The sequence below is a fragment of the Rhinopithecus roxellana genome, chromosome 1 (genome assembly GCF_007565055.1).
Source record: "Rhinopithecus roxellana isolate Shanxi Qingling chromosome 1, ASM756505v1, whole genome shotgun sequence".
Taxonomy (NCBI): domain Eukaryota; kingdom Metazoa; phylum Chordata; class Mammalia; order Primates; family Cercopithecidae; genus Rhinopithecus; species Rhinopithecus roxellana.
This window is the reverse complement of record NC_044549.1, coordinates 91,104,435-91,117,850: the sequence shown is the minus strand read 5'-3', so window position 1 is coordinate 91,117,850 and position 13,416 is coordinate 91,104,435. Positions and strand designations below refer to the sequence as shown.

The 13,416-nt window shown below is 52.5% G+C and overlaps 1 protein-coding gene across 8 annotated transcripts in view; it reads left to right on the top strand.

Annotated features, from left to right (window-relative positions):
* The window catches only part of ATP2B2 (ATPase plasma membrane Ca2+ transporting 2), a 214,905-nt gene that overhangs the window by 112,492 nt on the left and 88,997 nt on the right, over positions 1-13,416 (top strand). For all 8 annotated transcript variants that reach the window (XM_030927870.1, XM_030927874.1, XM_030927884.1 and 5 more), the window contains exon 3: positions 13,085-13,282. In XM_030927870.1, coding sequence (XP_030783730.1) covers positions 13,085-13,282 — 198 coding nt within the window. The remainder of the gene's footprint in view (positions 1-13,084; positions 13,283-13,416) is intronic.

Sequence of the window (13,416 nt, the reverse complement as noted above, 5' to 3'; positions counted from 1 at the left end):
AAGGCGTCCTGAGAGGCTGCCTGCAGCAGCTCTGCAGAGCGTCCCCACCTGGAGGGACAGGGAACTGCTTCTTGTCGGCGCTCAACCATGGAGGCCCCTTCCCAGAAGGAGGAAGAGGGGGCTTTTCTGGCCTCCATTTTCCCAAAGGGCTGAGACAAAGTCCTCTCAGAGGTCACCTCGGGGCATGCCGAACCAAATCTCTTCAGCGAGGCTGACAGGGAATATGAAATGGTCGTCATTTGTGTGTGTAGTAAGGCTCGGTTCAAGCAAGCCGAGCCGTCGTTCCCTTCCCTCGTCTCTGTGGGGTGCTGAGAGGGCCTGCCTGGGCCAGGAGTCAGGGGTCCAGCCCCAGGGAGCTGAAACTCCCTGGACCTGGGTCAAGTCACTTCCTCGTCTCTGGGCCCCCATTTTCCCAACTGTCGAATGGGAGGGTGAGAGCAGCTGGCCACGGGATGTGGAGGAGAGGGGACAGGGAGCCTTAGGGTTGGATGGCCAGATTAACAAAGAAAAATATAGGGCATCCAGGGACATTGGAATTGCAAATTAACAGTAAGTTGCTAATTTTTTTATTAGTAGTAAATGATTTGCTATTTATCTAAAATTCAGGTTTCTCTGGGTATCCTGTAGTTTATCCAGTAAACCCTTCTCAGGGGCCACAGCTTCACTAGATCCCCCGATTCTTTGGTACAGATCATTGATATTTTCACAGCTTCTAGATGAGTCCTGGCTACCCCTTTCCACCCAGATCCCCAGCCCCCACACCCACTTCCGTGCCCATGTGGGAGGTCTGAAGCCCTGAGCGGAGAAGTTTAGTAAAGAATTCCCACAGTGGAGAGAGGAGTGGGAACTCAGCCTGACATGGAGAAAAGGCAGGTGGTGGGTTTAAATCAGTGGAAACTTGTGTCCACACATGTATCGGATTACAGGAACACAGCCTCTGTGTGCCCGTTGTGTGCCATGTCCATGTGGGGGCACATAAGCGAATGGGCATTACATCCACATGCTTGCAGAGAAACCACTCAGCGCTGCACTGTGCACATTCACATCCACAATCTAATGCCACATCCACAATTGTGTGCCACATCTGTGTGTGCATGTGCGTGTCTAGATGTCAGGTCTGTGTTTGAGCACATAACCATAAATGAGCTAGGTGGCAAATGCTATCGGGGATAATCAGGTAAATGCTGCTCCTCTCCACATGACAGAGACTTTGGATTCATAGGAAACTCCACCTAGGACCACTAGGTATCAGAGAGACGTCCCTTACCCTGCACCTTGCCTATCAGGAACCATCAACACCGTGACGTCATCATAAACTCTAAGCACTGCGTACGTGCCTGCAATGCACACCAGGCGATAGCCAGACCATCAGACCAGTTCTGAACTTACCTTGACAGCCCATACAGACCGATATCGCAGCAGATGCCCATGACACAAGTTGTTTTCCCGCAGAGGCGTTGTCTCTCTGCCCCAAGTCTGTTAAGTGGCTCTTACAGGGGGCACGTGGCCACCCATGTGTGCAGGAGCATCTGGGCAACCTCAGCACTTACATCCCCATCACTGGTCCCCAGAGAGCAGGAGGGGAGGGAGGTTTCCTAAGGACCTGCTGTGTGCTGGTGCAAGCAGCCTCCCTTTAGGGGATGGTGGAATCAGAAACCAGAAGGCGGTAGTGGCAAAGGGTGGGTCTCAGTTGGTGTTTGACCCCCAGGGCCAAAACCCAGTACAGAAGAGATGTGCAGTAAATGTGTGTTAGTGAATAAATGAGCCAGGGGACAATTGCTGTCAGGGAAGGATGAGGACAGATTGTTCTTGCTGAATAAATCAAGGAAGGCTTTCCAAAAGTGGTAGTAAATGTTCATCTGGGTCTCTCAAGACTAACTAAATAAGTCAACAGAGGGGTGGACATCCTGGGTTCGAACCCGGATGTGCCAAGACAGAGGTAAATACCTGACACATGCAGACCTGTGGCTTGGCAGGAGAGTGGGATAAATATGGCATGGCTAGAAGTGAGGCAGGAGGAGTCCTTTGGGACAACCTCACAGAGAGGCCACTGTGAGCCCAGGAACTGGATGGTTGTGAGGATATAGGGAGCCATGGGAGGTTGTGGAGCAGGGCAGGGATGCTGTGACAGCCGAACTTGAAGTCTGGCTCCTGGCCCCACACTGCCTCTTCTCCTCTTCCAGTCTCCTTTTTCTCACCACTCAGTTTCTAGTTTCTTCTTCTCCAGCCTTCTGCAGCCACCAGTAGGAGACAGAGGGTCAGGGTGCTCTGTGCACCTGGGGATTCAAGTCTGGATCTCTCAGCTTTTCAGCCCACAGCACTCATGACCTTCTCTGCTGCAGGAAGACAGGTTGTGAGCCTGACTGTTGGCAGCTTTCAGGGAAGGAGATGGGCCCTGTGGGAGCTGGCAGCCCCTACAGAAGAAAAGGAACAGTCGACCCAGGCTGGGTGCAGGCTCTGTCACCCACCTCACTGTGTGACCTGAACAGGCCTCAGCAGTAAGCCCCGCGTCTCAGGGTTATTGGCGAGGCTCAAAGGTGATGCTGTGCCGAAAGCATCTGGCAAGTTTTAGGCTTCCTCCTCACCCTCCTCCCCGAGGCCGGTGGTTCTTCAACCAAGGCTGTATCCCCATTGCCAAGGACAATGCAGCTGGCCCTGCCCCAACCAAGAGTGTGTGAGTCAGTAGGTCTGGGTGGGCCCTGAGAATGTGCATTTCTATCAAGCCCCCAGGTGATGCTGAAGCCGCTGCTCCAGGGACCACTAAGTTTTCATCCCCTGCTGCACACTGCAATCCCTGGGGAGCTCTTCTAACTCCCAAGGTCCAGGCCATGCCCCAGTCCAATTCAATTAGAATCTCTAGTTTGGGGCTCAGTCATTAATATTTTTTAAAGCTCCCTGGTGGCTCCAGTGTACAACCAAGTTAGGAACTAGTGCCTTGGAGAAATCTCAGTAATAGCAACAATAGCAGCTAATATTAGTCAAGGCCTTCCCATGTGTCAGGTGCCCAGATGCGACCTTGTTTAACTCTATATGGCACTATCATTATTCCCATGCTGCACATGAAAAAACCAAGGCCCAGCCTGGGCACGGTGGCTCACGCCTGTAATCCCAGCACTTTGGGAGGTCAAGGCAGGTGGATCACCTTAGGTCAGGAGTTCTAGACCAGCATGGCCAACATGCTGAAACCCCATCTCAACTGAAAATACAAAAATTAGCCGGGTATGGTGGCAGGCACCTGTAATCCCAGCTACTCGGGGGGCCGAGGCAGGAGAATCTCTTGAAGCCAGGAGGCGGAGGTTGCAGTGAGCCGAGATCGCGCCATCGCACTTCAGCCTGGGAGACAAGAGCAAGACTTCGTCTCAAAAAAAAAAAAAGAAAAGAAAAGAAACCAAGGCCCAGAGAGGGGAAGTCACCCACCCAAGGTCACAGAGCTGGAAGGAGTCTCGAGAGAGGTCCAGACCTAGATCCGCTGTCCCATTTCATTGCTTTGTCTTGAAGCGGTGTGGCTTCCCACAGTCCCAGCAATGACCCATTCTGTCTGGCCTCTGACAGGATATGAAGCACGTGGTGCCCTCCTCCACTCAGCCCGTGCCACACACCTTTGTGTGCTGGCGTCTGCACACTCACTCAGCCATATCCTCAAGCATGCATGCATGTGCTGACAGCCTCTCATGGGCACTAAGGCCCACGCCTGCCTTCTGGGTGCCTCGCAGGCTACATTTTAAATACATGAAGCAGGGCCACGAAGCCACCCTTGTGGTTTTTCCCGAGAAAGCACTCGCCATTCATTTTATCTGAAATTTCCTGAGCACCCCATTGTCGCAGGGATCAAGCTGGAGTGAATCAGCATTCGTGTTGGCTTCCACAGATAGGGTCACTGTGGGGCATTTGGAGACACAGCCTACCCCCAACTAGATCAGGCTGGAGCAGGGCAGGGTGGCCACTGAGTTCTGTAGCAAGAGGCCTGGCTCGGTTGCCTTCCCAGCAGAAGAATCCTGTGCCTCAGTGTGTGCATCTGCATAATGGGTGCCCAACACAGAACAACTTTACCATCTACAGAGTACTGTCAGAGCCTTGGTTCTATGTGATCCTCAAGTTAGACAGCCCAAGGCCCCTCAGAGAAGCTGAGTGATCCACTCAAGGTCACATGGGAAGGAAAGGTAGATTCCAGCCAGGTCTCCAGATCTAGGTAGGGGTGTGTTGTGGCTGTGATGGTGTTCTCTGACACAAGCTAAGACAGTGGCAACACAGACAGAAATTCCTGGGATGCATATTCCAGGCCCAGAGTAACAGTAGTGGTGGTACAGTGGTGGCAGTGACAGCTACATCTATCCTTTATGAAGGCCAGCGTGTGCCAAGCACTATTTCCACACATCATATTCCCCATCCTCCGTCAACCCCAGACTGCAGGGGATGCCAGAGACAGGGCTTTTTTTTCCCAGAGGCATTGTCTGTCTGTCCCAAGTCCATTAAGTGGCTCTGAAGGGGGACATGTGGCCACTCATGAGGGCAGGGGCTTCTGAACAACCTCAGCACACACATCCCCATCTCTGATCCCCAGAGAGGCAGGAGGGGAGGGAGGTTTCCTGAGGGCCTACTGTGTGCTGGTGCGCATTTATTCCCATTTCACAGAGGTGAAGACTGTGGCTCTGAGAGGGGAAATGATTTGCCCAAGGCACCAGCCCTGAACCAAAGAGCTGCTGGGATTTGAACCCAAGGCTGAGGTTACCCATTGGCCTGCTGCTGTCATGCACCATGCAGCTCATCCCAGCTGATGGCCACTGGCCCTGCAGACAAGGGGCCCAGCTCCCAGCCCCCTACTCCTGGAAACAGTCTTCTTACCCTTGACTTAATTCCACCCCCTCACTGCTACCCCGGTGGCCTGGGTGCCTCTGGGGGAGCAATTTGTTTTCACACTAGCTCTGAGCAGCAGATGGAGAGTTTGGGGAACGTGATTACTGTTGGTTTTTTTCTTGAAATCATTTGCTCCGGCTGCAGGCAGGTCCACTCAGCCAGACAGTGCCCCTGAATATCAGCCAGCCTCAGTGGGCAGTTAGTGTATTCCTGCTCTCGCCAGGGGTGGAAACAATCTCTGGGGTCCCTTTGCTGGAAATAAAGATGTACAGCCTCATAGGGCCTCAGAGGAGGCCTCTCCCTCAGGGGAGAAGAGGTCAGTGGTTACCTAGATGGCCTGGAAAACTCACTTGAATCCCTCTCAATTGGCCTCTACTTTTGATACAGCCCAGCCTCTTGGTGTGAGGTGCCTCACACATGGGAAGAGCGAAACCCTGCCCTGCCCTCAAGTACAGCACTAGAGCAGAAAGTAAGCCATATGTTAAATGTCTCCATTCCTTCATCTCGCCCCTTCATTCTGACCCCTAACCCAGCCCCTGCGCCTTTACCTACCTCAATAGCCCTTTCTTTATTCTGATTAATTAACCACGTCCTACCTTCTAAGTGGCTTATAAAAGTTTGTCTCATACAAACTGATTTTAAATGACCTAAGTTAGGTGACTTAAAACAGACAAAGATAGAAGAGAAAAAATAGGATGCAGATTCGACAGCTTGATACACGCTGTTGAGTCAGCTCCCAGAGGTGAACTGCATATTCAGTGCTGAGCTACCAAGCAGGCAAGGGGAAGATGGCAAAAAAATGAGTTACAAGAGCCAAAGTCTCCATTAGAGAACACTCTCACCCTCCCCCCAAAGGCCTGTGTAAGCCTGACCTCATGTGGCATGCTATAAATTCAATTTCTATCCCAGCCTTTCCTGGCCATGGGGACAAAGGGTACAATAGATGTGTCCTCTTCCTTGGGAACCAGCTGACCCCTCTTCTGAGGAGCAAACCAGGAATGCTTCAGTCACTCTGGCCTTTCCCAAGACCTTTGGAGTTTCTTTTGCCTTCTCAGAGCCCCTCTCCTGACCCACACCCTTTCACCTGATCAACCCTCACTCCTTCCAAGCTCACCCAATTACAACTACACTTCTGCCAGGAAATCCTTCCTGACACTCCTGTCTTCCTTACAACAATGTCCCCAACATGTAGAACAAAGTCTGGTTTATAGTAGGTGCTCAATCAAAATTTGGTGATTGATTAAATGAATGACTGGATGTGCACTATTTTGTATGACCCTAGGTACCTTTTCTACCTTCAGAGGGCCTGAGAAGGGTAGGGGAACTCAGGCCTCCTTAAGACAGGAGGATCTTGAGTCTTGAGTGGGGCCTGGCATCTGGTGCAGGACACCCTTAGTGGGCAGTCCAGCTTCTGTGTAAACATGCTCCCTCCCTCCTTCCCAGAATAATCCATCCATCCTCAGCTCACCCATTAGAAAGTCCTTCCCTCTCATAATGAGGAGCGCCTCTACCCGGCTGCTGCACCATCTGGAATGTGAGGAGCGCCTCTGCCCGCCCCACCACTGCAACTGTCTGGGAAGTGAGGAGCACCTCTGCCCGGCCGCCGCCCGGTCTGGGAAGTGAGAAGCCCCTCTGCCCGGCCGCCGCCCCGTCTGGAAAGTGAGGAGCGTCTCTGCCCGGCCGCCGCCCCGTCTGGGAAGTGAGAAGTGCCTCTGCCGGGCTGCCGCCCCGTCTGGGAATTAAGGAGAAAGACACTTTCCCCTCCTCCCTTCCCCTCCGCCCCCCACCCCCGCCGCCCTGTCTGGGAAGTGAGGAGCGCCTCTGCTCCGCCGCCGCCCCTTCTGGGAATTGAGGAGCGCTGCTTTCCGTGCCTGGCTCCCCCGCCACTCCCAACTGTCTGGGAAGTGAGGAGCGCCTCTGCCCAGCTGCCACCCCATCTAGGAAGTGAGGAGCATCTCTACTGGGTCGCTGTGCAACCCTCCAAGTGTGAAGTGACAGCCTTTTGTGTGATCTTTCTGCCCTCCCCAAGTTTGCATTTTCGAGTTTGCTTTTTAATTTAAAGTTTACTTTTTAATTTAAAAAAGAGAAAAGAAAAAGAAAGTCCTTCCCTCTCATAAAGCCAGAGGCCCCTCCTGTACCTTTTCCTCCAGGTCCCCAGCTCTGTGCTCTGGGGCCAAAGCACAGGCTCCCTTTGCCCCCAAGAGAACCACTGTCCCTCGAGCTTTGCTTAACAGAGCTGAGGTGGGGCTGGAGTTTGCCACTCGGCTCTCAAACATGAGTTCCAACTCCCATAGGTCTGGGCACATGCCCTTGGTGAGCCAGATGTCGGGATTTCTATATGGAATTGACTTTGTAATGTTTGCAATAATTTTCCATTTTTAAAAAAACACCAGGCAGACCAAATGAAACCTCTCTAATGGCCTGAGACTGCAGTTTGCGGGAGCCAAAATTGGCTAAGAAGAGAGAGGAAGGTACCCCAAGCAAAGGAACGGGAATGGCCAGAGCAGAGGTTTAGAGGCTGGGGAAGAGCCCAGGACAGTGTCCAGGACAGCTGAATACAGATGCACTTTGAGGCCAAGGCTCCTCAAATACCCACTGACAGCAAGCAGCCATGACAGCAGGAAGTTCCTATACAGCCAGCCAGTCCCTCACTTTGCACCATGGCTGTCTTCTTTTACATACGTAGTAGGACACAGATTCTGCCCCCAGTTGAAAAATCTGGACGTGTGTTGGAATGTTTTTTTACTTTCACAGTAAAAGCACATGCCTTTACAGTTTAGAGAGCTTCACACACATTCCTCTGTGCATGGTTTCCCTAACCTAGGGGTTATTTTGTTCTCATTTTATTGATGAGAAAACTGAGTCTCCGAGGGATGAAACTGGCCCAAGCTCACTCACAAGTCAGTATTAGAACAAAGACCAAAACCTGGCTCCTCACCTAGTGCTCTGACTTCTGCTTATAATTATACAGAAAGAAAATTCACATTTGAAAGTCCACAACCCCACATAGCATCTGGACATTTGTGTTTCTCAATTTTCAGGGCCTCGCTGCTTTTGTCCAGTGATCTTTGACACCCTGTATTAATTTTTAATATGCTAAATGGTAAGATGCTCTTTGATCTAAATTGAATCTCAAACGCCATTCATCTCTCACACCAGCCTCTGTTGTTTCTGCTCCGAAAAATATGTGTGTTAATACTCAGCAGAAAGGAAAAGAAACCACAAGATTCAGCTCTTGGGAAGGGCATGACAGGTAGGCTGGACCAGGCAAGCTGTCCCACCTGCAGGTCCTCAAAACCGCTGTCTTTGGATACCAAGTACCAAAGCCACCAGCCCTACCCTTCATCCAGACCAATCCTTCATGTCACATGTGGGGAAACTGAGGCCCAGAGAAGGGAAATGGCTTGTCTGCAGTCTCAAGGCCCTTTCGCTGTGCCTCTCCTCACCTTGACTGACCCCTTCTTATCTTGTCAAAATCCTGCCAGTTCAAAGTCTTCCTCTCCAGAAGGTCTGGCTTAATCTCCTACCTGGCCTAAAACCTGGATGGTAATAATGACAGTGTGCCTACCTGGTTTCAGGCACAGCACTAGGCTTCTTATATGAGACATCTTGCCGAAGCCTCACCCCAACCCTGTGAAATAGGCACTGCTGTTGCCTACATTTTACAAAAGGAGAAACCCAGGCAGTGAGAGGTGAAGCACTTACCCAAGGTCACTCAGAGCTGGGATTTGAACTCAGGCCATCCGAGTTCAAATCCCACCTGTGTTCTTGGGGCTTGGTTTCCTCAGCTCTGGCTTGGCTGTTCTTCCGCTGAGAAGAGGGGAGTGAGCGAGACATTGTGGCCACCTCCACCTTCTCAGAGGCCCCATGTGAGCCTCAGTGCCCAGGGTTCCCACGTTGGACTTTGATTCTGGGATGCTTGTTGTGGAAACTGCCATGGGAACAGCCCTAGCAGAACATACAAATGTTCTTATGCCCTGAGTTGTTATTTCTGAAAAACAGAGGGCCTCTCAGAAGTCTGTGGGGAGTGGGCAAGGGCGGGGCCTAGGGAAGGAGCTGCCTGGAAGATGGAGGGAGGGACAGAGAAGCTACTCTGCACTGACCCCTCACCGTTCCAGCCACATCGCCCTGTCCCAACCCATAGCCTTGGGGGTCTCAAACTAGCAACTTAGGGGCTGAATCCAGCCCACAGATGCGCTATACTTGGACGTGGCATGTTTTTAGTGGGGAGATTTTACATCAAATTCCAAATGTCCAGCTTCTCTTAGAAGATTGGAAGATCTGCCACACTGGGCCCATATTCCCGCACAGGAGCTGAAAAGCAACTGTCCTCTTCAGAAAGGCCAAGGTGGCCGGGCACGGTGGCTCAAGCCTGTAATCCCAGCACTTTGGGAGGCCGAGACGGGTGGATCACGAGGTCAGGAGATCGAGACCATCCTGGTTTACACGGTGAAACCCCGTCTCTACTAAAAAATACAAAAAACTAGCCGGGCGACGAGGCGGGCGCCTGTAGTCCCAGCTACTCGGGAGGCTGAGGCAGGAGAATGGCGTAAACCCGGGAGGCGGAGCTTGCAGTGAGCCGAGATCGCGCCACTGCACTCCAGCCCGGGCGGCAGAGCCAGACTCCGTCTCAAAAAAAAAAAAAAAAAAAAAAAAAAAGAAAGGCCAAGGTTCTTCACTTTGCTCCAGTTCCTACCACGCCCTAATGCCTCCCACTCACCTACTTCACTCATTCACAAAACCCACCCAGCCCCCACACCTATTCAAATTTGCAGCCCCTGCTCTGTCTGCTGTCCCAGGACTCAGGACCTCAGTGCCTGGCCTGTGGATTCCCAGCATGACAGAACCCCAGCATGATATGGCCTGACTTCCAAAATGGAATACTCATGTTATCAACTGTTTACACTGCGGACTCTAGAACGTCTGAACCACGGAACTCAGAAGGTTCAGAGACTCCCCTCTCTTGGAATCAATCAGGCAGGGCCCAGAAGGTTGGCTGGCCTCACTTACTTTTTTTTGGCAAAGACCTTAATTTGCACCAGATCTTACGAGGAGCTCCAAAATGTGAAAACAGACCCTAGGAAAACCATTTCAGGGCCTATAGATCTCAGAACCCCTGGGATTCTCAGGACCTACCCATCTTATTGAACACTCCCATTGTTGAAATGGGGAAATTGCAGCTCAGAGAAGGGAATTGACTGGCCAAAGCCACAGCAAACTGCCGTCACAGGCCAGTATTGGCTGGTCATAGCCCCTCCCTCAGAGGCCCACTTCCCTCTTGAACTCTCCCTTCTCCCTAGTCAAAACCCAGCCCGAGGAAAGAAACTGAAACTCATTCACACCATGGCATCCAGAACTGATGGTGGCTCCCCTCCCAGAAAGTCTAAAGGAATTGGAGCTTTTAATTAAAGGAATAAAGGTCAAGTAGAGGAATTCCAGGTGTTGGCTGTGGGTAGAATTGGACAAAAGGAGGAAGACAGGGAAGCTTCCTGCAGTTTCTGGAATCAGTACGTGGATCTCCCAGATGGCCAGCCCAGTAGGGAACAGTGGAGGCAGTGTTCCCACGTGCTTAGATCAAGGCTACCCTGGGCTCTCAGAGCCCAGGAGCTGCCCCACAGCAGCAGCTTGGTCTTGGGGCAGTTTGTCTCCCCATCTATGAAATGAGCCTAACCTGGCTCTGGGTTCCTTCATTCTCACTACATGCAGGACATGGGATCCCAAGAGCTTGCCTGCACCAACAGGCAGGCTAGTGTGAGGTCTCCTAGGGAGGGAGCCATCCCTGGGCCCCTGTGGAGGTGTTTCAGCCAGCCTGGCCCTTGGAGGCTCCTGATGGAGATCTCATGGTCAGCATCTGAGGAGACTCCACATCTAGAACCCCCAACAGACTCCCAAACCACAGGCTGCTGGACTCCTGGAACCACTGAGCTCTTATGTCCATGGGCAGCCAGGTCTGTTCCATGCATATCACACTCCCCAGAACCTGGCACCAGGCTAGGCCCACAGTGGGGGCTCCAGGAATGCAAACTGAATGAATGAATGGTTGAATGAGGCAACAAACAACAGACTGTTAGAACCCTAAAACCATACATTAGGCCACGAGGTCCCATCAGCCACATGGTCCAGTCCTGCAACCCCAGGGTGCTGGTAGTGCTGTTTGCGGGAATAGACTGAAGGCCATAGGTCTGATGAGGGGTGTGTGCCCCTCCCTGTCTACCCCGCCCCATCTGTCCTCACTAAGACACAAGAAGAGCTAGGGTTTGCTGGGTCAGTGACAGGACTGTCATTGCCTGCCTGCAGGGGCCCATTTGTGCTGCACTGTTCAGGCCAGGCTCGTAATACTCACACCTGCATTTAGCAGGTGGGACAATTCTAAGGCTTCAGGTGCCAGGCTCTGAGGTACAGGAATCAGACTGGTCTTTGCCCCCAAGGTCCACGGCCCAAGTAGGACACGGGTCCGGGGAAGTGGTAAGCCTGCTGCGGGGAAGGCTGTGGGAAGTAAAGGCAGAGGGCCACTGTCTGCCTGGAGTGGAGGGAAGGCTGCTCAGCAGGGGCCCTTGAGAGGGGCTCACAGTGCTGAGTGGAGGAAAGGCTGTTCCTGGTTTGCTGAACAGCAGGAGTAAAGGCCTGGGGGTGTGACAGGACACTTGTCATGGAAAAATAAAATGGCACACCAGCGACTTGGGGTGGCATGGGGCAGCTTGAAAGGAAAGCTGAAGCAAGAAGCAGCACCGACCTCTGAGGGGCACAGCAGACAGTGGACAGAGGGAGCCCTCCCCACCAGAGCCACGCACCTCCTAGTCACACGCCTGAATTTCCTCCATGAGAGGCTCACCCTTCCAGACCCCTCTTCCAAGATACAGATCCACCTGGGGTTCGCCAATTGTGGGTTGTCCATACCCCAATACCAGGGAGTTTAGGAGGTGACATATAGACAGGAAAACAGTGGCCAGTGCCAGAGCAGGAAAGGGCACAGCACAGGCACAGTGTGGTAGGAGGAGGGCAAAGTGCTGGCCTGGCTCTGCTGGGAGGAAGCCACATGGCAAAAGTCAAGGCTGCAGACACAGGTTGCAGGTCAGACGAGAGGGTCAGAGTGCCAGGCTGGGAAACGTGGGCTTTATTCCAAAGACGGTGAGCAGCCTCCCAAGGCCTTTGAGCAGGGGCATGAGAGTGGACTTGCAAGTCTGGAAGAATTATCTGGAAATGCAGATGGTGGGTGGAAGTGGACCCCTACCACTCTATCCAGGCCCCACATGATGAGGGGTGCACCTGGCTATACCTCACTCCCTTGTCCAGAAGAGAAGAACCACCAGCGTCAACTGCATGTCCACCAGGCACGCTCTGAGCACATTGCAAGGCATCCACAGTGAGGGCCGCCCCTAAGTGGGCACTCTTCTGTCTGGTGGGCTGCTCTGTTCCAGTGTCTGCAACAGTGCCAGGCACTTAGTAGGTGCTCAATAAATGCTCATGGACCACATGAATTACCTCATGTGATATTCACAACCATCCATGGGTTAAGTACAATCACCATCCCCATTGCAGAAGAATTTACTGAGGCTCAGAGAGCGAGGGCTGTCACACTGGGATTTTAATCCAGGCAGTGGCTTCTGATTCTTCTCTAACCACTGCGAGGCATTCAAAAGAAGGGAGAGCAGAAGGAGGGTACCAGTGTGAGGCGGCTGTAGGAGTGTGAATTCGCTTCCCGTGGCTGCCACAGCAAATGACCACAGACTGACTGTGGCTTAAAACAAGGAACAATCCTTCCTTGCTTCTTCCAGGGTCTGGTGGCCCCAGGCGTTTCCAGGCTTGTGGCTGCATCACTCCAATCTCTGCCTCTGTTTTTACATGGCCATTTTCCCTCTGTGTCTGTGTCTCTTGTAAGGACACCTATCATTGCATTTAGGGCCCAGACAGATAATCCTGGATGCTCTCATCGTGATATCCTTAACTTAAGTATAACAACAGACTATTTTCCCAAATGAGGTCACATTCACAGGTTCTGGGGATCATGATGTGGATATATATTTTGGGGTCTGCCATTCAACCCGCTGCACGGTGTCTCTGGCTTTTGGCAGGAGCCTGCTTAGGGCCCAGAACATGAAGAGATGTTGGACTCCTGGGCCAACTGCCTGCAAGTTCTTGCTCTGTTTCTCCTTCTCTGCCCCTAGATTCCCAGAACATGCCTGCATCTCTCCCGGTCCCCCAGGCCAACCTCTCTGCTCTCTGTCCATAGGTTTGCCGGGCACCGCTCCAGACCTGGAAAAAAGAAAGCAAATTTTTGGGCAAAACTTTATACCTCCAAAGAAGCCAAAAACCTTCCTGCAGCTTGTGTGGGAGGCGCTGCAGGACGTGACACTCATCATCCTGGAGATCGCCGCCATCATCTCCCTGGGGCTGTCTTTCTACCACCCGCCTGGCGAGGGCAACGAAGGTAAGACGGACCTCGGACCCAGGAACCGCCCCGCACACCTGACCACCACATCCACACCGGGGGCACTCGTGGCTCACACAAATAATCCTCTCCTTCCAAGGGAGGAAACCAAGGCCCAAGGGGCAGGGCCCAGC